The sequence below is a fragment of the Chenopodium quinoa genome, unplaced genomic scaffold (genome assembly GCF_001683475.1).
Source record: "Chenopodium quinoa cultivar QQ74 unplaced genomic scaffold, ASM168347v1, whole genome shotgun sequence".
In the NCBI taxonomy this organism is placed as follows: Eukaryota; Viridiplantae; Streptophyta; class Magnoliopsida; order Caryophyllales; family Amaranthaceae; genus Chenopodium; species Chenopodium quinoa.
Genome location: NW_018745650.1, coordinates 4,289,001 through 4,313,570, shown reverse-complemented (window position 1 = coordinate 4,313,570; position 24,570 = coordinate 4,289,001). Strand labels below are relative to the sequence as shown.

Sequence of the window (24,570 nt, the reverse complement as noted above, 5' to 3'; positions counted from 1 at the left end):
ATATCCTGCAACAAACTGTACGTATCCTCTATCAAATAACACATATCCTCCAACAAGTTGTACACATCCTCTATCAAACAATACATATCCTATATCAAATACTGCATATCATATATACTTGACGCACGGATTGTTTGGTGCGGCTTGCCGCACCCAATACCTTCTCTTCTTTTAAATGACACGTTCAATTTAGGCACACACCTTAAAGAGAGAATATAGAATATTAAAGCAAGTGGGTCGTAGCTTATTTAATCAAGTTGTAGTGGGGTCAACTAAAAAAAACTTCTCAAAAAAGAATATGCCTAAACTACGAAAAAACTCCCCAAAAAAGAATATGCATCAAATAAAAAAACGGATGTAGTATTATGCAATAGAGGAAGTCAAATACATGTACTCGCTCCATATTTTATTACTTGCTCCACATTTTATTACTTTCTCCACATTCCTTTTATGGCCGTATTTAATTACTTGTTCCATTTCCTTTTTAAAAACTATTAACAATATTTTACTTTTTTTTTTCTCTCCACTAGTGGTTCCCTTATATCATATTTAAATATTTTCCATATTTTCACTTCTCCCACTTCAAACCTGTTCACTTCACTTTATTTTTAATGAACTGAAATTATTTTTGCTAAATTTAAATTATTTTTATTGAATCGAAATTAGTTATATTGAATAGAAAATATTTTTATTGATTCTCTATTATATTTCTTCTTTGAAGTTTCTAATTTTTACTGAGCTGATAGTCGGGGTAAGCAAACCGGGTACTCGGACAAAATTTTAGGATCAGGACCCGGAATTTGTTGGGACCAGGTCCTAAAATTCGGAACCGGAATTGAAATTGGTTTAACCGGTCCTAAAATTTAGGGTTTAGAATTGGAACTGTCGGCTACCGATTTCGCTTATATATTTAATTGTTAAGATTTAATACAAATTATAATACTTATTTTGGTTTATTTTCATTTATAGCGTTTAGTACTTATATGTATATATGCATTAAGCTATTTTATGTATTTTAGGTATTGATAATAATTTTTTTTATTTTACTAACTAGATGCCTTCAACATATTTTTGTGCTTTTTAAAAAAAAAATATATTTAGTCTATATTGGATAATCGGGTACCCAACCGGTTCCGAATTCAAAAAATTGAGAATTGAAATTGGAACCGGTTGCAACCAGTTACTTAATATATTACCCAAAATTAGAACTACTGGTCCAATTTTGATTTCGGACCCGCCGATTCCTTATCGATTCTGGTTCCAATTCCCGGTATCCGGGATTTTTGCTTACCCCTAGCTGATAGTATTTTAATGGTGAAGTGAATATGGGCTTATATTGCTTTTTTAGTTTTTTATTTTATTTTTATTTTTTATTTTTAAACCAACCCCACTTTCACCGTAAAAGTGATACGTAATACAAAATACTGTTTAAAAAAATAAAATAAAATTGAACACCCCCCTCAGGCCCTCAAAAGTTCAACTGCATCCACCAAACAGGCAATCATCCCCTATCAGAAGTCAGAAGTTCAACTTTCCAACTTGAATCATCGGCGATTCATCTAATCTCACTACAAAAATGTCAAAAAAAGTGGTGGTTTTCGACTTCGATCGAACAATTATCGATGGAGATAGCGATCGTTGGGTGATTACCCACTTGGGTCTCTCTCCTTTATTCAATCAGCTCTATTCCACTTTGCCATGGAACTCTCTCATGGTCAGTCCCCTTTTCATTATTTCTTCTCTTCATTCATATAAATTTGTATTAATAAGTATATTTATATCACCAATTGTATATCGACGATGTCTAAATAGATTCGTGATCGAATCCCGTCTACATTATTGACTCATCTGGCCACGTGTAATTTTAAAGAAAAAAATAAGAGTATATATGTATGAGAATTTTGTGATTTCTTTGCTTGCAAATAACTTTTTACAGTGGAGAATCATTGATTTCGTTAGTTTACAAATGATTAAGGTTTGTAGTATCGAAATTTATACAGAATAGGATGATGGAGGAGCTTCATTTTCAAGGGAAAACAGTTGAAGATATTGGAGATTGTTTAAAGCAAATGCCATTACATCCGAAGATTATATCAGCAATTAAATCTGCTCATTCTATGGGGTAGAATACTAATATCATATAATCGATCATAATGCCCCCGTATAAATAATGAAGTGGGGTTTTCGGTTTCTAATTTGATTGGTAACTATTGGATTTTTAAGTATAATGTGAAGCTTATGGTTATAATATTTGTGGCTATAGGTGTGAATTGTGGATTGTAAGTGATGCGAATCAATTTTATATCAAGACAATACTGGAACAATATCAATTGTTAGGGTTCTTCAAAGAAATGATAACGAATCCAACTTTTGTTGACGATGAAGGAAGGCTTAGGATTATGCCGTATCATGATTTTAAGTTGCATCCTCATGGTTGTACTCTTTGCCCTTCCCACATGTGCAAGGTATGTGATGCTTATGTGACTTAAGTTGATATATTGTAGATTCTTGTAGGGATTTTAAATGCGAGGACAATTACATTACAAAGCTTATTTGCATAAGGGATTAATTATCATTGGAATGCTTGGAATAATTTTTCTGCACAAACTGAATGTAGTACTCAGGGAAACTATTGAATTTTTATAGCAAAACAAATATGTTTCCTATTTCCAAATTTCTTAACAATGCCCCACTAGTTGATAAATTAATACCTATGTGACTTTACTAAGGCCATTGGTAGGAAATTGAGTAGTTACTGAACTTAAGAATACCACTTCCAATATTTTAGATATGAAGAAGGATATAATTATGTTTAAAGTTTGGTTGTTTCTCTTTGCTCTTGATTGGTATTATGTTTTTCAAGTTGTAGCTTGTACTTCATGATATTATTGATATGTTAAACCAACAGATACCTTCTCTACTCCAATAGTGTTCTAGTGACTGGAGAGCATTACTTTATTCATATTTTTATCCACTTTTATAGTTTAGGCTTGTTACTCATACACTGGTTTGCGTGTCGGGTGCGGGTGTCAAACATGTCAAGGCTTAAAGTTTCAGACATGAGGTTTAATGTCCTAAATTGTACACAGAAGTGGGATCACGGTATAAATTGAACATTTTCCTGTTTATAAAAGACATTTTGCATGAGTTATTATACTCACACTTCAAGCTAAGTTGATTGTTAATTCTTGTTTAAAACTTATCTCAAACCCATTTGTGAGAACATATCCCACACACTCCTCTTTTCCTTCTCTTTCCAAATTTTCTTCTACCACAACTACTTGGTTCAAGATAACTAATGTGTCTGGGTGAACATTGAAGTATTTGGTAAAGATTCCATACCTTTGTTAGAGTGCTGAGTGTCCAACCCGGGTACAAAAGACAAAATGAAGAGTCGTTCATCTAGGATGCACTTCAGGTCTTTCACTAATGAGTAATGACCATCGCTTTGAACAACTTTAATTTATAGATTTGTAACTTTTACAGTAGCTGATGTAGTTTTCCTTTTGATCAGTATTTCAATCTAGGAAGCACTTCAGGTAAAGGAGTGTGATGATGGTGAGAAGTATTTCTATGAGAATTAGTTAAGCCATATGTATTTTTCATAAACCCATTTAACCTCCCAAAAAAAGATTTCTGAGTCCTTACAAAGAGTTAGATTGATATTCCTCTGTTTATAAGCTTTGGTGAGAAAAATGTGATATGGGAAAAGGCAGGGGTAAGAATGGCTAGACTGTGATGATGTTATGAGAGGTGACTAAGCAGAAGAATGGTGCAGCGTGGAAGAGCAGGGAAAGGTACAATAAGGTTTTGAGTGTTCTGTTAGCAGAAGGTGACCATTCTGATTAGGTAATGGCAAGTCACGACGTACTGCTTACACAAATATGATATGAATTTCCGGGGAAACCTTTTATGTGGGTAAGAAGTAGAAATTTCCTTTGAGAGGTATTGTAAAATTTCATTCATCCTGCGTATGTTTTATTATCTTTAGCCTCAGTGAGACACTGTTTTGTGGTGAGCATATACTATCTAACAGGATCTGAAATTACTCATCACATCACTAAATGTATTATAGGTCTCTGGGGAGTACCTTGTACATATGCATTTATAATATCATATGAGGGATGGTGGTCCTTGCTAGCCCCTCAATAGCTTCATCCCTGTTTAGAGGTGCTTGTAAAGGAGTCACTAGAACTCAACAAGCACCACATAGCAGTTAGTTTGTGGTAGGATGGAGGAGAATGTTTTTCTTGTTCTTCCCAAAAGATGATTTTTGTCAGCCTCTTAAGTGATTCTGGGATTTGTCACATTGAGCTTTAGGCTTTGGACATAATAGTACCATTGTTTCCAAATTAGTTACAACCCAGTGAAATTTTGCCAAATATCATAGCTTCAGCTCCAGAGCTGTAAACATGCTAAACTAGTTACTCTAGAAGTCTATAGTTTAAGCAAGAAAGTATGAATGTTGAGGATTTTGATGCCAAAGAACTACTACTAGTGTCATTAAACCTTAAGATAAGACATCAAATTTACGCCATCATGGGTCCATAACAAATGCTTGCCATGACTCAAAAAAATTAATTTCACACCCCCCGTCCCCCCCCCCCCCTTTTTATTTTTTTATTTTTCATGTTTAGCCTAAAATGCATAACATCATGGCCTTATTTGGTAATCCATTGTTGGTCATTTCACTTAGCTAGTATGACCAACTATTGTTATTGATTGTTTCTAACTATGTTGGTACAATCAATTGTTTGGTTGTTGACTGTACAAAATGACCTTAAAAGACACTGATATATTTTATATAGTAGGGATAGAAAGGTAACTAGAAAAAAGTTCACATAATATAAGAGTAGCTTTTCATTTTTGGCGAAAATGCTGGCTTTTTATCCAAGTGAAAAATCATTGTCCAAACATGATTTGCTGTTTGAGCACATACAAAAGCTAGAAGCCAATTATTTTTACCAAACCTGACAATATCAAAGTGAGGAAAGGAATCAAGAAAGAGAAATTCGGGCAAAGGAATCAAGAATGGGTGCTTTATAATTTTGCTTGGCTCACATAAGGGATGAATACCAATTCTCTTATTTTGTAGACTTCCTCAACCATTTTATTCTATACACAAGATCATATCTTTCTCTTCTTAGAATTCCTTTGACCTATTCTTAACTCTCTTGCTACATTCTACAACGAAAACCTCAATGGGAATATTCTCTTTCTCAACTTCATATGGTATTCATTGAGGTCATCATCATCTCGTATCAACTATAGTACTCAAGCACCGCCATATTTTATTGTTGTCGTGAACCCTTACCTTGAGAAGTATCAAATTAACCCACAACTCTCCAATTTTGGGGGTCGATTTTGATCACCGTATTTGGCTGCAAATGATCTGAGCCAAGCCGACTCTAGTGTGTTTTACCTTGAACATGCTTTTAAAATTCTTGTTCGAGCTTGGATCGTTACGAGTTTGGCTTATTTGAGCTTTGTTTACGAACATTGCTTGTTTACATATCAAGTTCAACCTCTTGAAGGCTTAAGTAAAATAAGCCTTGAGTGACCTATAAAAAATGAATTCTTTCAAGTTTCCATGCATCCTTTTAATATTATCCCAAGATTTTGTCAATCTGAATAGCTAAATTTTCACGCCTACATATGATGAAATGTAAATTTAAAAACATGTGTGAGTAAATTATATACAAAGATATTGAAGTAGCTTTTAATAAGAGACTTTTTTTAATCTTGAAGAAGATTTAATCGATTTATTATCGGACATGAAGAACTTACAAACGAACTAAAACAAGTTCATGAACATTATCAAGTCGAGGTTTGCTCATTTATTTAACAAGCCTAAGATTTTTTTATTCAAACTTGTTTATTAACTTAACAAACGTGTTTTGACTGAACATTGAATGAGCATTGAACATGATGTCCCTCTCATAGTCTCATGTTGGGTGGTTGGGAAGAGTTCTATCACTACCAAGTTATCTTGGTAGCTGATTGTGAGGTGTTACTTGGTAATGTTGGATTTTTTGGGTGGTTGAGAGTGTCGGGTAGTTATGAACTGCAATGGTGGCGGTGGGGCAGTGGTTGTGAGGGAGACAGTGGATGTGGTGGCTATAGCTTAGGCTCCTGCCGGAGGTGGTACAGGGGGGAAGAGTTGGTTGCCTGAGATGGAAGCACTAAGTCATGTGGTTAGTAAGTGTTGTTTGGAGGAGAAGAGAGAAGAGTAGTAGAAGTAAAAGTTAGGAAGAGGACAATTGTTTGAATTATTTACAGCCAAACATTCTACAATGTTTCCTGGGAAATAGGGGTTTGCATACCCTTTCCTTTTCTTTAATCCCTCCCTTCCCCCAAAGCAAATTACCCTTCATTTTCTTCCTTAACACTGTTGAACGGCATCAGTTTTTCTGCCTGAGGTTATTGTCATGCATCCTTCTGCTATTACTTACTGTATAAATTTTCAGTTTCAAGTTTCTTCTAAATCCCGAGATTAGGAATATAAATACCATTTTCCTATTCTAGGGACCTCACCTACCTTGTCAAATCTAGGATTAAGGAAACTTTTCCCAGGTGGTCTATTCATTTCCAACTTTCCTATGTTAACTGGAGTCTGGAGCATTCCGGATTTTCAGATTTTAGTCAAACTAAAATCAGCATTCATCATAAGAGCCCATTTTCGGCAATTTTGTTGGGGTGATCTTCCAAATTTTCGATGTCCAAGTCTATCACTCTTTATCACTGCTAAGTAGCCTACTACAAACATTATAGTATGTTTCGATTTGTAGGAAAATGCTCTATACAATTGTCTTTATATCTCCAATAGATTAATATCCAGCTTGCAGTTACCGTATAGAAATCCCAAGAGTTTATATTATTGCGAACGGAGTTTAAATAGAGATCTCAAATTTATTTATTCAATTGGTGCTTGCAAACACTGGGTTTCATTGGTATAAGCGAAGACAATTGTTTGAAATCTGGTTGCTTCTTTGGACCTGCAATAGTTGATGATGGCATTTGAGGAAATTAAACCATTGTCTCCATTATTTTGGGTTTCCGAAGTTGGCTTTATTTTATAGACAGACCCATGTACAGACTGGATGCTGGATGATTTTTGTGGATGGGTTGGTGTTTTACTTGTTCTTGTCATGTAATAATATGGCTATCGAATTACATTGATAGCATGTCTGTTGTTTTTATCAATGGTGACTTTCATTGGTATTCCCAAAAAAAAAAAAAAATTAAATTACTGTTAATTCGCCACATATATATATGTTACTCATCTAATCAATTTTTGGAATTTCTGACAGGGACTGATTCTTGAGCGTATACAAGCTTCTGCTGGAGAAAACGGGAAGAGTACTACCATCTATATTGGTGATGGTGGAGGTGATTACTGCCCAAGTTTGAAAATCAGAGAAACTGATCATGTCATGCCGCGAAAGAATTTTCCTTTGTGGGAGCGTATCAATAGCGACCCTTCCCTCGTCAAGGCCAGTGTCCATGACTGGAGCAATGGAGAAGAGCTTGAATCTACGTTACTTCATCTTATAAGTACAGTTGATGGAAACCCTTCTTTATATGCTTCTACTGAGTCCGATTTAACGAGCAAAGTCCAGGGTAAGACTGCTGCAACCATTGAATTATGTCATAGTCTATGACCCTCCTTGGATTTTAACAATCATTTTTATGTAAATCATCAAATGTAAAGTATTTGCTGAATCATCATTGAACTGATAGACTTTACATCACAGCAAAACTTGAAAGGAAAACACATGTTATACGTCTTATGGTGTAATGTTTATTTGGTGCAGCTCTACAGGTACACTTATTTTCATTTATATGTATGTCAACCTTTAAGATTATAACAATTGATTTCAATTGTAGACTATAAATTTGGGTGCTTACTTATTAGAACTTAATTATTAGCGATTCCTATGTTCAACTAAGTAAATTTTAAAATTCCTCAGAAGTAAAATTTTATGGGCATCGTAGTTATTTTCCGCATCTAACCAAACTAGCACGTAATATGCACAGAACTAATATATTCCCATGAGCATAGAAAAGGCATTGCATTGATTATTATAATCTCATAATAATACCTCGGGATTGAGGTGGTGAGATAGTGATATCACTCCTTAACTTTCCCTATGGTATAAATGGGATCAAATGTTATAGGGCTCATTTGACGGATGATGTATTTCTCATTAAATACTGAATTTACAAATAACATCAAAAACCTAGAAAAGCTTGTTAAAAAAAAAAAATTCTAGAAAGCATTAATCCATAAAGGAAGGAAAAGAGAGGTGGAATCTAACACATGGATTTACATTATTATATTCATGTAATCATGCGTAGTTGCATAATAGGCACCGAACTCCCGCCACCTTTGAGTATTCAACGGTCACACTACAGCCCACTTCCTCTTTTACCATCCAAATGATTGTGTAAATATATCAAATAGGAATTGAAGAAGTACATTAAACTATTCTAATATAAAAATGCTAGGAAAACTTAATACATATACATTACTTTGGTAATCAATCATAAATATTACACCTTTTAACCTTGAGATTGAGGGTTCAATCCCCATTAAAGACACTTTGAGGGTGGGGATCCCTTACCCTTCTCCCTACTCTCAAAACATCTGACCCGCAAATACCTGACAAAAAAAAAAATCATGTACAGTCAGAATCCTTCTCCTTACCTTAAAAAAAAATCATAAATCGTGATAATAATTTTTTTATTTTATTATTATTATTTTTTTTATTCATATGAGGAGTGGTAATAATAACATGAATGTGTACAAACTTATTAGATGAACACGTGTTCATAATGGAATTTCATCTCCAAAAATATGTATTTTCTTCAAAAGTTTCCGTTGCTATTTAACAATCAAATGTAATAGATAATTGTAAAAAGTTAAGTAAAAAGTGAGGTAACGGGAATAGACTCATATTACTATGGGTATTGAGTGTTGACATGAAATATTTCACATATATACACATTTACTTTCCAAGATTGCTAAACAAGTTACTCTGTAGAAGGGTAATAAAATGACTTGAAGGCATCATAGAAAGAACCAAGGTAAAATATTATGGATAGCCAGAAGTGTAATAATTGATAAAATATGTTCCTTCCGTAATTATCTTAATTATGGAGATTTCTTTGCACGATAATACAATAACCTAGGATACATGGACACTTCATCCAACTGTCGTGTTCGTGTCGGATATTATGTCAGACACCGACACTTGTGGAACACACGACGATACGTCTCGTACCGTATCCTACTATGATATGGGTTGTTCAACTAATTTTTTAATGAGAATTTTTAAGTAAAGTAAGATAAATAAGGTAATTGTTAAATAATATGGGTGCCTTCATATATAGCTCATTGTTAATATGATACAATATGATCTAATGAGAGGGCAAAATGACAAATATCTAACCAGATTCTCTTTTTTAAATATATTTTATGAATTTTCACATTCCGTACCCGTGTCCCTTATTTTAAGATAGACGTTTTCCCGCATCCATTTCGTACCCATATCCGTATCCGTATCCGTATCCGTATCAATACCCGTTCTTATGCAACATAAACACCCTCCAATAAATTGTTAAGCAAGTCACACGACGCATTGAAATAAATTAGCTTCCCATCTTAATAAATTTAAAATTAAAACACCAAACTTTTTTTTTTTCAAAAAAGAAGTGCATATGACAATATGACCTCTTACGCATTTCAGAATTGCAAATGTTAATAACTTAAAATAAACTTTGACAGAGTTGCAAATTATATCCCTACTCAATTCAAACAACCTAACAAGTAACAATTTATTTGGACATTGTTATCATAAATTAATTTTTTCAAATTAGAAGATAAAAAAAGGGTAGGGAAATGCATAAATTTAAAGATAAGGAAGAAAAGAACAGCAAATACAAACATGATGCCAGCTCAGCCAAAAAAATGGACCCACCAAAAGACAACAATGATTGGTGCCCACCAAATATAATTCGGCCACAAAAGAAAATTTGCTTAAGCACCAATCACGGCTTTCCCAAAAACAGACAACAGTGCCACCGCACATATACACTGCTCATTGCCTTTCATGTGAACTGTTGCCCAAAATATTCACGCATACCTTAGTTTTACTTTCATTACACTTCATCTACAATTCCAGATAAGCTTCAGATTTTTGTTTGCCGAATTGTCTGCTTGTTATCGTTTGATTGAACATAAAAAGTATGTCGAAAATATGTCGAAAATTTTTCTTATTGGTGGTGCAAGTTGATTTCCTCAACACTACATAAGGAGATTGGATGAACAACTTTCTGATATATGCAATACTCTGTACTCTACTTCCCAAGGTATTCTTCCTGAGTTTTTTTTTTTGTCAACCGGGAAGTAACAAACTATTTATGCAGATTAAAATTGAAAGGAAAAACAAAATTGAAAGTGTTTGGAAAGAAATACAAGGGTTTTGTGGATGAAGAAAGTATAAACACTCCCACCAGAGGCAGTAAAAACTCATAAATATGCTCTTTCATTATTAATTTCTCGCCATCATAAAAGGAGTTCTAAAGATTTACAAGCAAATAACCATTGTCCGTTCGTTTATGAATGACTACAAATGAATGAATAATCCCTCCCTATACATATGTTCCTTTCTATCAAAACAATCCTACATATCTACAATCTTCCAACTACGACCCTCATTCGTGATTCAAAAAATAATGAAAAAATTACAACAGAAAGAGTGGGAAATGCAGGGACATACACCCCGAATATCACCCATTGCTATGACTGCAAGGAAATGCGAGTCTTTATTGGTTTCAGCTTCAATCCCATGCTTTCTGGAGAAAGCAACTCTGGAGAGATGCATGATGGGCTGAGAGGACTTCTCGGGCTTCCACTTAGCTGAGATGGCCGGTAGAATCCGTATCCCATGAGGAAGTACTCCAATGGTATCAGCATTGCATGAGGCTGCTCCTCTGTTACCATTGATCCACAAGCTTGTACCTTCAAAAATCAACCCTGTGTAAGCAACTCTACCATTGTGTACTTCGTTTGACTAACAGGATAAAATCATTCCTATATGATTTGTTCACATGATAAGACGGTCAAAAGTCATCCCTTTGCATCAAGTTCTTGATTAGAAAGCACCCATGTCCTCTAAAAGCGACACAAGTTTCACCATACCCCAACTTAGATTCCTAGAACTGCATGTGTAGCACCCTCTCCCCCCTTCTCCCTTGCGAACTTATAACTTTTAGTTTCATTATTGTCACAAATGTCTGATTTAAATTGGCCTAAATGGTTTCTGAATTGAAAAAGTTTGGGCGTTCTATATACAATCTACCAAAATGAGATAATCTTGAAAAAAAACCACAAGGCAAATGAGTTTCAAGTGAGCTAGTTCCATGTACATACCTCAACCAATGCACTGCATCTTTTGTCTAGTTTTGAAATCATGTGAAGAGCCTCCGCATGAAAAGATGATTCATCCCCAACAAAAATCAGCGTCCGACATTTTAGTTTTTTCAATCCTTCACTAATGTCAGGTCTCCTGCTTGTTTATACAAAAACGGAAAAAACAAAAAATAAGAAATGTCGAAAGAAGAGTAATTCATAATACGAGAGAAGCTTGACAAGCAACATTTGCAATAGAACTTACCCATTCATTGTTTCAAGAAACCGTAAAACATTAATGCTCTGCCTCTCATCTAGCAACTGAAAAGACAAGGAGCCAGTACACATGTCATGGCCTAAAAAAAAAAAAAAGAAAGAACAAAAGCACCAGAGAAAGAGCACTGACCCTTCGACATGCTTGAACTATGTCTGATTCGGGGAGTTCTGCATTTCCACGAACTTCCTGCATATGGAAAAGTTCAAAACAAACTACCACAAAGGTAACTGCTAGCGTGGACTAGAAACAATCAAGTACTACCTTACTGAAGTAGCGCTTTAGCAGACATTCCTTCACCAAGCCACATATCCCATAGAAGTAAAGCAAATTCGACAAAACCTGTAAATTGATAAATTGAATCAGTTTATACAGTATAGAACATTAATTACTTTGTGAAAGATATAATGTATGACAAGAGGAGAAAAAGAACCTTATTATACAACCATTCAGTCCATGAAGGTCCTTTGCACAAAGGTGAAACAAGTATCAAACCAAGAACACGATCTTTGTACTTCAGCTGCAACACCAATAACCTTTGTTAACCAGACAGATTAACTTAAGAAATTATTCAAAAACCTTAATAGTATATGCAAACAACATACAGCAAATAGGGTAAGTATGTAAGCTCCTGCTGTTACGCCCATGCACATCACTGCACCAAGCCTGGACAAGAACAACTGTTGTCAGAATTAACTTACATAGAGCAAAGTGAACAATTACAAGCAACAGCACCAGAGAACAAAAATCAGTTGACACACACATAGCCCTAGCTTACCCAAAAAAGTTGAGAACCTCAAGAATTTGATCAGCTAAATCTTCAGCTGATGGCACAGGTTTATCTGGACATAAAGCAGCAGCTCCCAACTGCAAGAACTCTTGACAAGAGTTTCATAAGGTAAATGTGAATAATAGAATAACCAAAGTCGTCTAAAGAAAAACATCTCACAATTACAGGAAGAAAAAAGACAGATAAAAAGCAGAAGACAGTATATATGAAGATTTACAGACCTCGTGTCCAGGAGGGCTGATATGGTAAATGCAAAAGTTGTGGAGCAGCAAAGAAGCGGCCTCAGGAAAAAAGAATAATCCTTGGAAACAAGACATGTCTGTTCAATAGTCACAAGACGTTACACATATAAGAACAAAGACAGTAAGGTTACAGACCAATATTAAAAAATTAAGATGAGGAGAAGATGAAGAAAGGGAGCACAAATCACGTCATGACAATGATCCTTCCATTACAAAGATTTGCAAGTAAGAAATAAATAACACATTACGATACTTACGATTCAAAGCCAAATCAGGATATGTAACCAATGCTGGCTTATCTCTGTCTCCATACACAATGACAGACACAGGGCCACATCCTGTTTGTACGTGGTATTCCTGCAATCGAAAATTACCATACTGCATCATTAAAAGCAACAGAGGCCTCACAAAACAGGGATGAACTATGAGATGGGTATCTCAGTTTGAAAATTAGAGCTAATTGCCAGAAAATCACTATAAGATAATGCACAACCTAAATTAAAGCAAAAAATGGACACTTAGATAAAGTCAAAAGAAATAATTTGTCATGTTATTACTTTCATTAAAAAATTAAATTAAAGCAATATCCATAACTTCTTGTTATGTGATAGAAAACAAAAGCAGGAATAACAGATGGAATTTCACTCAAAAGTGGCTTACCATGTGCAACAATGCAACTAATTCTCTGACTACTTCCAAAAACAAAACTAGATCTATACATACAACTTCAGTCTTATACTATAGAATAATGTCACCCTACTCTTTCAGTCACTTCTATAAGAGGCTAAGAATCAAACTCAGAAACATTATGCTTTACTTCAAATTTTAACCAAACTATTACATTATAAAGTTGCTACTTTGCTGGGGAAATTAAAAGTAAAAGAAGAGAATAAAAGTGATGATGACAGATTCTATAAAAGCTGACATTAAATTTTAAGGGAAAAAAACTTTTACTGATATGAATAGTTGTTTATAAAGTCAAAAGCATATAGTATAGATTAAAGAATAATGTAAATTCAAGAGCATTAGCTGTTTATTGTCTTATGTACTCGGAGTATCATCACGCAATACAATCACTCCCTAGTCCTCAATTAAACGTCCTGTTAGGCTTAAGCGTGCAAATTATATATGACAAATGATAATCAAAACCCGAAAATCGAAACCCGAAAATGAGATTCCCAAATGTAATTAGAGTGACAATTACAGCAACAAAACTAATAGTAATATATTTCAATAATTACCAACCTCATTAATTGTCCCAACATAACATAAAACAAGAAAAGTCAGCAATTCAGGGAAAAGAGCTATCCTAGCAAAAATCAAGTAGAAGTCTAGTCTAGTTAGTTAAACAACACAAATGGTATTCAATTACAAATACGTGACTAAATTAAGAATTTCAAATAAATAAAAAAAAAGCAATTATCAGACATTAAAATTCCAAAAATGGTGGGAAGAATCACAAAATTGCAACTCCTAAACTAGCATATTGCCAATCGTTTGTACAATTCCAAATTAAGGGTTTTTCAATCAACCAATTCAATGCATTTTGGGGATAAAAAACAACCTAGCAATGGGAAATTCAATAAACCCAGAAAAAATTCCACAAGATCCAAAAAAACCCAATTCCTAAAACAAAATTAAAAACCCAGAAAAGACATAAATCCAGAAATGCAAGAACAATACCACTTAAAAATAAACCCCACAAAAACAAACAATCAAGATTACATATGTACTAAAAAAATCAATAAATTTAAGAAAGAATTAAAACCTTTCCACCAAGATAAATAGTTTCCATATCAACAGAAACTGAATCACTGCCACAAAATTCCCCCATTTTAATTCCAATTGAATCAATATTATATATATATATATATTTGTTTTTTTTAGGGGGCTCTGAAAGCCGCTTCTAATGGTGACACCCCAAAACTTTGCCCAGTTTCTCTCTCCTGTATTTGTTGAGGACCTTGAAGAAATTCAGACCTCAAAAGCTTTTAGATTGATTATATTATGTACAAAGTGTTCAACTTTCTCTCTCTAAGTGTTCAACTTTCTCTCTCTTAAAACTCCGGAGATCCCTGCGGATTAATCTCCCACCGACGCCTTTTTGTAATTTTTCTCTCAATAGTTCTCCCTCGTTATAACAAGTGATTTTCTCTTATTTCATCCAACCTTTTATACTAGACCTCTTTTTTATTTTTATTATTTTTTTTAATGTGTTTTTTTCGGTAATTGTAACAAAAAAATTTGTATACATCCCATATACTGTAGTATTGTAACTTTTATTGTATTTTGGGTAATTTTAGACTTATTTGAGGTAACTTTTTATCAAGCATAAATAACTTTTATTTATATCAGAGTAACTTATGTTAATGGGATAGCTTTCACTCATTACAGGTAACTTTTGATTATTTTAAGGTAACTTTATAGCAGATGTACAATTTTATTGTACATCCGATTTTTTTAAATGTTTGTTGTAACTGTAATACCTTGTTTATTTTATTACAAATTTATTATATTTATACTATAAGTATCTAACTTTGGCCATGTTTTAATTCACCTTATTTAAGGACCATATTACTTATTTCATATCACATCATGAAAAATAAGTTTATTTTATCAATTTATGTGCGATTTTTCGTTGCCATATATAGCTTTAATTTCATAATAAAAAATTAAGAAATTGCATATTAAACCCTGTTTACTAACTTGACTTTACCTTATTTTTGCTCAATTGAAATTATTTACCAAGCTGAAATTATTTTTGCCGAACTTAAATTATTTTCACTGAATTGAAAATAATTTTACTAAACTGAAATTATTTTAGTGATTCTCTATTATATTTCTTCTTTAAAATTACTGTTTTTTATTGAAATGAAATTATTTTTACGAAACTGAAATTATTTTTACTGAATTGAAATTATATTTACTGAATGTTACGAAGTATTTTTTAAAATAAAGTGAACATGGCCTTACTCCTTCATTTTTTTAATGCATCATTTGGTTTTGCACATTTGATGAGGTTCAACTTTAATCATTGATATTTTTTATTAGATTTAGTAAAAAATTATTTTTTAAAAAAATTAAATAAAAATAGACATTGTAACTATTCCAACAATATATTACATAATAACATTTATTTCTTCTACAGTTATAAATAAAAAAAAAAGAAAGAAAAGAAAACACGAAATAAAAAACTCAAAGGTGATAAAAAACAGAGAGAGTAAAAAAAACATATTAATACAAAATCTAATAAGAACCTGTTTAGGGTAAAATACCCTGTCCACGTGGCCCTATAGCATGCTGACACGTGTTAGCCTTAGAGAGGTCCTGGGGGATCCAATCCTCTACTAACACGTGGCACTTTAACCCTAAAAAGGGAACTGATCCCCTTCCACTATAAATAGAGGAAAATCTTCATTTATTACACTTTCATAAATGTACACATAAAACCCGAGCAATATTAATTGCAGAATTCTCTCGGAATCTGAGAGAAAAACTTTTACATTCCGCACTTTTATACATCCGGAAACGTTCTAACTTGATCGTCGAAGGCGAAACTCCACCTAACTGGAGTTTCCGTGGTTTTGTAGGTACAGACAGTTGACGCGCATTCTTGGAATTGTAACTCTCCCGAGGGACTCCAAAAACCCCGAAACATTTGGCGCCGTCTGTGGGGAGAGTACTTCCTAGATGGCATCAGAGTTTGTACCGCATGTTGAGGGAAAACGGCCTATGGACGAAACCGAGGTCCACACGGACCAAGATAGTGGTGACGACTTTGAGGTCGACACTTATGTGGCTCCAGACGGGTCATTCAGAACGAGACGCACCCGTTCCAAGGAAACAAGGGAACGGGGCGAAGACAAAGCTGGTCCTAATAGCCCAACCGTCAGGCCGGCTGGGCGACCCCAGGCAGGGGAGGGTGCTGCCCCCGTAACTAGAGACAAACTCATGAAATTCATGACGAGTTTCAAAGGGGAAATGAAGGACCTAATAAATAAGTCAACTGGCACCAATAAGGGTCAGTTGGCCAAGAAGCCTTCTCCCTCTGGGAAGAAGCATGTGAAAGATCGTGTGCCTACTCCTCACCCTAAACCAAAAGGGGCGGACGGACCCATGATCAACCTGTCCAAACTTCGTTTGCCTGAATCAGAGCAGAGGAAGGCCATCCGGCAAGTTCAGCCGGATGGGTAAAAAAAGACTTACTCAGATGCCCGAATGTTTATCCAGGAGAAGAGAAGTTAACAATTGTCTGAGTCGGCCTCAACGGGGACTTACCCAGACAGTTTCCGGAATACTTCAATGAAGTATTCAGAAACAAACTGAGAGAGTCAGCCATGCGGCATGTCCGCACACACTGACCCTCAGATTATCCTGTTGGCTCCGTATGTGCCCCAACAGCCATACATGCCGTATGGATCACCATATATGCAGCCTTCACTCTTTGGGGGTCAGGCGGCACAAAATGTCCAGCCCATGGATTGACAGCTCTGGCTGCTAAACCTTGGGGAACAGCCGTCGGCGTTCTCCAAGGAGATAATCGAGGCGGCTTAGCCGGCCAAAGTTAAGAACGTGTTGGTTGGTACCTATGATGGTACCACCAACCCGGAATATCATCTAATGGCTAACACCAACCTCATATACTTACAGGGGTTAGATGATGCCGCCTGGTGTCGATGCTTCCCGGCAACATTGAAGGGCATATCCCAACGATGGTTTGGCAATCTGCCAGCCGGATGCATCAACAACTTCAAGACGCTTGCGTATCTGTTCGCGTCCAACTTCTTCATGAATATCCCTGCCAAAAAGACAAGTCTCGACTTGGGAGCTATTCAGGAGGGATATAGAGAAGCGGTAAGGTCCTATGTCAGGCGGTTTAATCTAATGAGAATTCAGATTCAAGGGTTATCTGACGAAGTTGCCTACACAAACTTCTTCAAGGGTCTGAAAGATGGGTCGACTTTTAAGTTCAACCTGGTTAGAAAGAGGGTTGCTACCCTCCAAGAGGCATTGATGGAAGCTGAAGCCTACATACAAGCAACGGAGCTCTGTGACATCAAGCACCCGTCGGACCCTAAAAAGTCTGACAAAAAGGACAGTCGGTCTGCTCAACCGGCTAAAAAAGAAGAGAGCAAGAAAAGAAAAGAAGTCTGGGTGGCGGACCATTCCGGTCAGCCGTCCTAGAAGAAAAAGAGAGAGTTGAAGCCGTACGTCCCCAAGTACGAGTTCAACAAGGAATGCTCCTCCATCCTCATGGAGATCAAAGACCGGTTGACCATTGAAAAACCAGCTGCCATGAAAAGTCCCATCAAAAGCCGGGACAAGAGCAAGTACTGTCATTTCCATGAGGATATAGGGCATGACACCAATGGATGCTATAGCCTCAGGCAGCTACTGGACTGTCTGGCTGATGAGGGGGCTTTGAAGTCCTATATTCTGAAGTCCAAGGGTAACCCCAAAACAAACAATGGACAACCGTCCAAGAAGCCAGTTATAAGCTCTGACACTGATGAAGAGCAGATCTTTACCATAGCAGGCAGCTTCGCGGGGGGGGGGGGGGTCCTACCATCCGAGGTACTAAGAACAACATTAGAAAGTTGGTTAACTCAGTGGATGAGGGCCATGTGTCGAAAGACACCTTCCCAGAGGTCCTCATCTCTAAGAAGGATCGGGGCAAGGTCAGGCGGCCTCACGATGACCCTATAGTCTGTTAGGAATTTAGAGTGTGGTAGAAGAAAGCCTTCTCCTTTAATGGAGAGGCCGCAACTGGGAAGCCACGGAAAGCCGCTCCCGCGGCCTTTTGAGCCGCGCCCGCGGCATGGGCGCGGCCAGGCATCTCCAGAAAGTTGGGTGAAATCTGCGATTTCCCTGTCCGCGCCCGCAGGCTGAAGTGTCGCGCCCGCGGGTTCATGAGGAGCGCCCGCTCCTACTAGATGCCGCGCCTGCGGCCCTGGATGTTGCGCCCGCGAGCCTGGCAGTTGCGGTTTCGTTTGTTCTTTTAATTGAGAAATTAAAAGAATAACTTACTCTGGTTTTTTGCTCTCTCTGTTTTTCCTCTCTAAGTTTTCACTCTTTTTCACAATTTTCTCTAAGAAACTTGCAATCTCTTATAGAAAACTCTATCAATTAAGTTAATCTTTGAGCATTTGATCATCTTGTTACAATCTTAGTGCAAAGATTGTAGTGTTGTCTATTGTATCTCAAAGTGATTTTCCAGTTTTAACCCAAACACCGTGGTGGGGGAATAATCACTTTAGGAAAGTGTTTACACGCCTTAGACAAGTATCCGGTATTGAAGAATCACGTGGTCCTTGGTATTCTCATGTTCTTGGTGGTTTCATTGGCTTGGATTAGAGACAAGTTTTAGTATCTTTCATATTAGTGTTTTCTTTGTAATTTCTGAATTACTTTGACATTGTTGTTTGGTTTGTAATACTTTGATTAGTATTGATAGTTGTATAATTAAACATTATTTATACACTGCTTAGGTTTTGTTCCACCATCTTTAAGTAATTCTTATTGTGTAGAATTGTTGAAAACCTAACAATCTAAAGTGATTATTTAATCATGTCTAGTGTGAAAGAACTTACCACTAATATTGTCAAACTTAAGAAGTTTGATGGTGTGGAATTTCGACGTTGGAAGAAGAAAATGTATTTCTTCTTACTTCGTTGAAAGTTGCCTATGTCATTAGTACTCCTAGGCCTGTAGAACATGAGAATAAGACCATGGAAGATGTTCGTGGGAAATCAAAGTGGGATAATGATGACTTTATTTGTCGGGGTCATATTCTCAATGGGATGGAGGATGATTTGTTTTATGTGTATCAACATGTTGAGATGCTAAAGAATTATGGGAGTCTTTGGAGAGCAAATATATGGCGGAGGATGCTTCTAGCAAGAAGTTCCTTGCAAGTAATTTTAATAATTTCAAATTTGTTGATAGTAGGTCCATCGTGGATCAATTTCATGAGATACAACGTATTTATGGTAATTTGAAACAACATGGAATTAGTGTTGATGAACTATTTGTTGTTTCAAGTATCATTGATAAGCTACCTACTAGTTGGAAAGATGTGAAACATGAACTGAAACACAAAAACGAGGACATATCATTGTCTGATTTGGCTACCCATCTTCAAGTTGAAGAAGGGATTAGGGACATGGAAAATGCTAAGGATGGGAATCCTAGAACTTCCACCATTAATGTGGTGGAAGAAGGTAAATCTAGTGCTTCAACTAGTGGAAAGAGGAAGAATGTTAATTCTTCCAAAGGAAAGTCCAAGAAGAAAAAGGACAACAACAAGTTTGCTTGTTGGGAATGCGGTAAAACTGGACACCTTAAGAAGGACTGTTACATTTTCAAGAAGAAAATGGAGAAATCCAAGTATGGCCATGCTTCTAGTAGCAAGGACCCTACTGTCAATGGTAATCCTTTACATGAGGTTGAATTTAATTCCGATATGGATTTAAATGCAACGGATCCTAACATTTTTATGGTACAGGATGATGACTCATGGTGGATGGATTCAGGGGCTTCAAGGCATGTATGCAAGGTGAAGCATTGGTTCAAAACCTTTCACAAGGTTGTTGATGGTGAAGAGCTCTATATGGGGAACAACTCTTCCATCATGGTCCAAGGAAAAGGACAAGTTGAGCTAATGTTCAGTTCGGGCAATGGTATCATTCTTAGAGATGTATTATATGCTCCGGATATCTCTAGAAATCTTGTATCAGGCCCTACCCTGAATCGACTTGGATATAAACTAGTGTTTGAAGCAGATAAATGTATTATTACTAGAGGTAGCACTTTTGTTGGACTTTGTTATTTAACTTATGGATTGTTTAAACTCTCGTTAAGAGAGAAGTTTGTAATGATGGATGATGTTTGTTTTAATGTTGATAATGACAATGGTGTGAATTTGTTTTATTTATGGCATTCTAGATTAGGTCATGTCAATTTCAATAAGTTGAATTTCATGTCTAAACTAGAATTAATTCCACCTTGTGATATTTCTTCTAATAAATGTTCTACTTATATGTTGAACAAGATCACTAGAACTCCTTTTAATAGAGTTGAGAGAAGTTCTAATATTTTAGAACTGATCCATAGTGAATTGTGTGATTTTCATAGTACTCCTTCTTTGGGGAACAAAAGATACATGATTACTTTTATAGATGATTTTTCTAGGTTTTGTTATGTGTATCTTTTGCATTCCAAAGATGAAGCTTTGACAAAGTTTGATATTTATAAAAGAGAAGTAGAACTACAAGTAGAATCATTTATTTAGAAGATTAGAATTAATAAGGGAGGGGAATATTATGATTCTGCTTATTTCCAATCTTTGGGTATAATTCATGAGACCACAACTGGTTATGCACCACAATCAAATGGTGTAGCTGAAAGGAAAAACAGAACTCTTGAAGAAATGGTTAATTCCATGTTATCTTACTCTGGTTTGAGTGAAGGGTTCTGGGGTGAAGCAATGTTGACAGCTTGTCACATTCTTAACTGGGTTCCCACTAAGGGAAAAGAATCTACTCCTTATGAAATTTGGTACAAAATAAAGCCAAACTTGAAGTATCTCAAGGTTTGGGGTTGTAGGGCAATCATAAGAGTGCCTGGCAACAAGAAAAGAAAGCTCGGTGAAAAGGGCTTGGATTGCATTTTTATAGGTTATGCTGAGCATAGAAAAACCTATAGGTTCTATGTAATAGAACAAAATGACTTTATATCGATTCATTCGGTTATTGAGTCAAGAGATGCAATTTTTGATGAAAACCGTTTTTCATCAATGAGTAGACATAAGGATCTACAGGTTAGTGCCAAAGGAAAGGAGATTGTTGATTTTGATGATCAACTTGAATCTAATGAATGTTCTCCTAATAAGGAGGATTAGACTCCTCATGTTAGAAGAAGTAAGAGACAATGGAAACCTAGGAACCCTCTTGATGACTTAATAATTTATTTAGTTGAAGGGTCTAGGGATGTCCTTAGTTCCACTACTCTATATTGTTACAATATGGATAGTGACCCAAAGACTTATAGCGAGGCCATATCTTCCCAATATAGTGCATTTTGAAAGGAAGCTATAAATGATGAGATGGATTCCATCATGGGAAATAATACTTGGGTCATAGAGGATTTACCTCCCGGTTGCAAACCTCTTGGTTGCAAGTAGATTTTCACTAGGAAAAGGAGGCCGGATGGCTCCATAGTGAAATTTAAAGCCAGATTGGTTATCCAAGGCTTTAGGCAAAAGCATTGTGTTGATTATTTTGATACCTATGCAATGGTTGCAAGAATTACCTCCATAAGGTTATTGATTGCAATGGCTTCGGTATATAAACTAGTGATTCATCAAATGGATGTCAAAACGACATTCCTTTATGGAGATCTAGAGGAAGAAGTGTACATGAAACAACCCGAAGGGTTTGTTTTGGAAGGACAAGAAAATAAGGCGTGTAAATTAGTTAAGTCATTGTGTGGACTTAAACAAGCACCAAAGTAGTGGCATCAGAAATTTGATGACACGATTTTGTCCTTTGGATTCAAAGTGAATCAAGCTAATAAGTGTCTATATAGAAAATTTGATGACAAAGGTCATGGTGTCATCATTTGCCTATATGTTGATGATATGCTTATCTTTGGTACAAGTCTACAACAAGTAGAATTGACCAAGGAATTCTTAACCTCATCTTTTCAGATGAAGGATTTGGGGGAGGCGGATGTCATTTTGGGTATCAAGATCATTAGGGACAATGGAAGACTTATTCTAAGTCAATCTCATTACATTGAGAAGATGATCAAACAGTTTAATATGTTTGATAAGTGTCCTGTAAATACCCCCATGGAACCTCATGTTAAATTAGTTAAGAATTCGGGGAAAACGGTTTCCCAATTCGAATATTCAAGGATAATTGGATCCTTGATGTATGCCATGACAAGTACAAGACCAGATATTGCATTGGCTGTGGGAAAACTTAGTAGATTTACTAGTAACCCGGGTGCACAACATTGGTTTGCAGTTTGGAAGGTCTTGAGGTACCTTAAGGGTACGTTGGATTATGGTTTGTCGTATAGTGGATTTCCTTCGGTTTTAGAAGGATATTCAGATGCAAGTTGGATCACTTACAAAGAGGATGACTCTTTTGTAAGTGGTTGGGTGTTCATGTTTGGGGAGGTGTCATATCATGGTCTTCCAAGAAACAAACTTGCATTGCCGATTCCACTATGGTAGCAGAGTTTATTGCTCTTGCCTCAGCTAGTAAGGAAGCTGAGTGGTTGAGGAATCTCATGTTAGAGTTGCCTTTATTGCCTAAGCCAATGTCACCGGGAAATCCATTATGATTCGAATTCGGCTTTAATAAAGGCATATAGTCAAGTGTATAATGGTAAGTGTCGGCATATTTCACTTAGGCATAGCCTAGTGAAAGAGCTTATCAATGATGGGGTCATAAGTCTTGACTATGTTCCTACAAAATTGAATTTGGCGGATTGCTATACTAAAGCAATGCCAAGGCATTCCATCATATTTGCTTTGAATGGAATGGGTTTATGTCCAAAAACACAAATTTGTGAAACCCAATCTAACACTTGAAGAAACATCAAGTCTTAGATTCAATGTGGTTGAATTGCATTTTTGATGTTCTCTGGGTTTTTGCTCTCTCTGTTTTCCTCTCTAAGTTTTCACTCTTCTTCACAATTTTCTCTAAGAAACTTGCAATCTCTTATAGAAAACTCTATCAATTAAGTTAATCTTTGAGAATTTGATCATCTTGCTACAATCTTAGTGCAAAGATTGTAGTGTTGTCTATTGTATCTCAAAGTGATTTTCCAGTTTCAACCCAAGCATCGTGGTGGGGGAAATAATCACTTTAGGAAAGTGTTTACACGCCTTAGACAAGTATCCGGTATTGAAGACTCACGTGGTCCTTGGTATTCTCATATTCTTGGTGGTTTCATTGGCTTGGATTAGAGGCAAGTTTTAGTATCTTTCATATTAGTGTTTTCTTTGTAATTTATGAATTACTTTGACATTGGTGTTTGGTTTGTAATACTTTGATTAGTATTGATTGTTGTATAATTAAACATTATTTATACACTGCTTAGGTTTTATTCCACCATCTTTAAGTAATTTTTATTGTGTAGAATTGCTGAAAACCTAACATAGTCATCGAATGCAAGGTTGCTAACCAACGAGTGGGCCGGATCCTTATTGATACCGGGAGCTCGTCTGACCTTATAAGCTATCAGTGCTTGGCAAAGCTCATGTACAAGCCTAGCAGCATGCACAAGGCCTCTTACCCCTTAGTTGGCTTTGGGGGGGGGGGGGGGTAGTGTATCCGGTGGGGAAGATTGACTTACCCATCCGGCTAGGAGAAAAGGGGGAGGGATGGCACATGGTCGTCAAGTTCTTGGTGGTCGAGGAATTGGCCGCCTTTAATCTGATTTTGGGTCATCCAACCCTCAACGAGTCCAAGGCAGTCATCATCCCATCCCTCATGCTGATCAAATTTGAGAGGGATGATGGTATTGGTTAAAGAGAGCAATAATAAAATATTAGTAGGTACTTACCATGAAAGGAAATGTTTCACTAATTACAAAATGGATGAAAAAGAAAAGTATTGTTATTATTATGAGGTGGAGGGAGTATATGTAGTGTGTTTGAACGAAAAAGTCTTTGGGTATAACATAGGTTGTCAACTATATATCCTAAAATTAGTAGTAAAATCGATGAGGTTTGTTCAACAGTTCAAATGCTTAGTGTGTTACCCCAGAAAGGGGGAAAAAAGTTCTAGAGGATATGCGCTCAGGTTTTTGTGCATCACATATAGGTGGCAGAACTCTA

The 24,570-nt window shown here is 36.0% G+C and overlaps 2 protein-coding genes across 3 annotated transcripts; one reads left to right on the top strand and one right to left on the bottom strand.

The window, feature by feature from the left end:
• The first annotated feature begins 1,294 nt into the window (after positions 1-1,294).
• Positions 1,295-7,841, top strand: LOC110716923 (thiamine phosphate phosphatase-like protein). Its single transcript, XM_021895576.1, has 4 exons — positions 1,295-1,714; positions 2,001-2,122; positions 2,264-2,465; positions 7,311-7,841. The coding sequence occupies exons 1-4, from the start codon at positions 1,577-1,579 to the stop codon at positions 7,659-7,661; spliced, it is 813 nt and encodes a 270-aa protein (XP_021751268.1). The 5' UTR covers positions 1,295-1,576; the 3' UTR covers positions 7,662-7,841.
• A 2,683-nt stretch (positions 7,842-10,524) lies between these two features.
• On the bottom strand, positions 10,525-14,968 carry LOC110716856 (pollen-specific protein SF21-like). Of its 2 annotated transcripts, none has more exons than XM_021895503.1 (11): positions 13,380-14,968; positions 12,977-13,076; positions 12,699-12,796; positions 12,466-12,554; positions 12,293-12,353; positions 12,121-12,207; positions 11,952-12,029; positions 11,820-11,876; positions 11,679-11,734; positions 11,435-11,570; positions 10,525-11,023 (listed from the first exon to the last, which is right to left on the bottom strand). In XM_021895503.1, exons 1-11 carry the CDS (start codon positions 13,380-13,382, stop codon positions 10,802-10,804), a joined length of 987 nt encoding a protein of 328 aa, XP_021751195.1. In that variant the 5' UTR covers positions 13,383-14,968; the 3' UTR covers positions 10,525-10,801. The 2 variants fall into 2 exon arrangements, with proteins under 2 accessions (XP_021751195.1, XP_021751194.1); XM_021895502.1 differs by having other exon boundaries at positions 14,488-14,968.
• Positions 14,969-24,570: the final 9,602 nt, after the last annotated feature.

Bases quoted from the DNA above. Each gene is read 5' to 3' on its own strand.
- LOC110716923 (XM_021895576.1), top strand. From the start codon at position 1,577: ATGTCAAAAAAAGTGGTGGTTTTCGACTTCGATCGAACAATTATCGAT. The intron at 2,123-2,263 runs GTAGAATACTAA...TTGTGGCTATAG, and splicing joins AAATCTGCTCATTCTATGGG to GTGTGAATTGTGGATTGTAA. The intron at 2,466-7,310 runs GTATGTGATGCT...AATTTCTGACAG, and splicing joins GCCCTTCCCACATGTGCAAG to GGACTGATTCTTGAGCGTAT.
- LOC110716856 (XM_021895502.1), bottom strand. From the start codon at position 14,553: ATGGGGGAATTTTGTGGCAGTGATTCAGTTTCTGTTGATATGGAAACT. The intron at 12,208-12,292 runs GTATGTTGTTTG...TTGGTGTTGCAG, and splicing joins ACATACTTACCCTATTTGCT to CTGAAGTACAAAGATCGTGT. The intron at 11,024-11,434 runs GTATGTACATGG...TGATTTTTGAAG, and splicing joins GATGCAGTGCATTGGTTGAG to GTACAAGCTTGTGGATCAAT.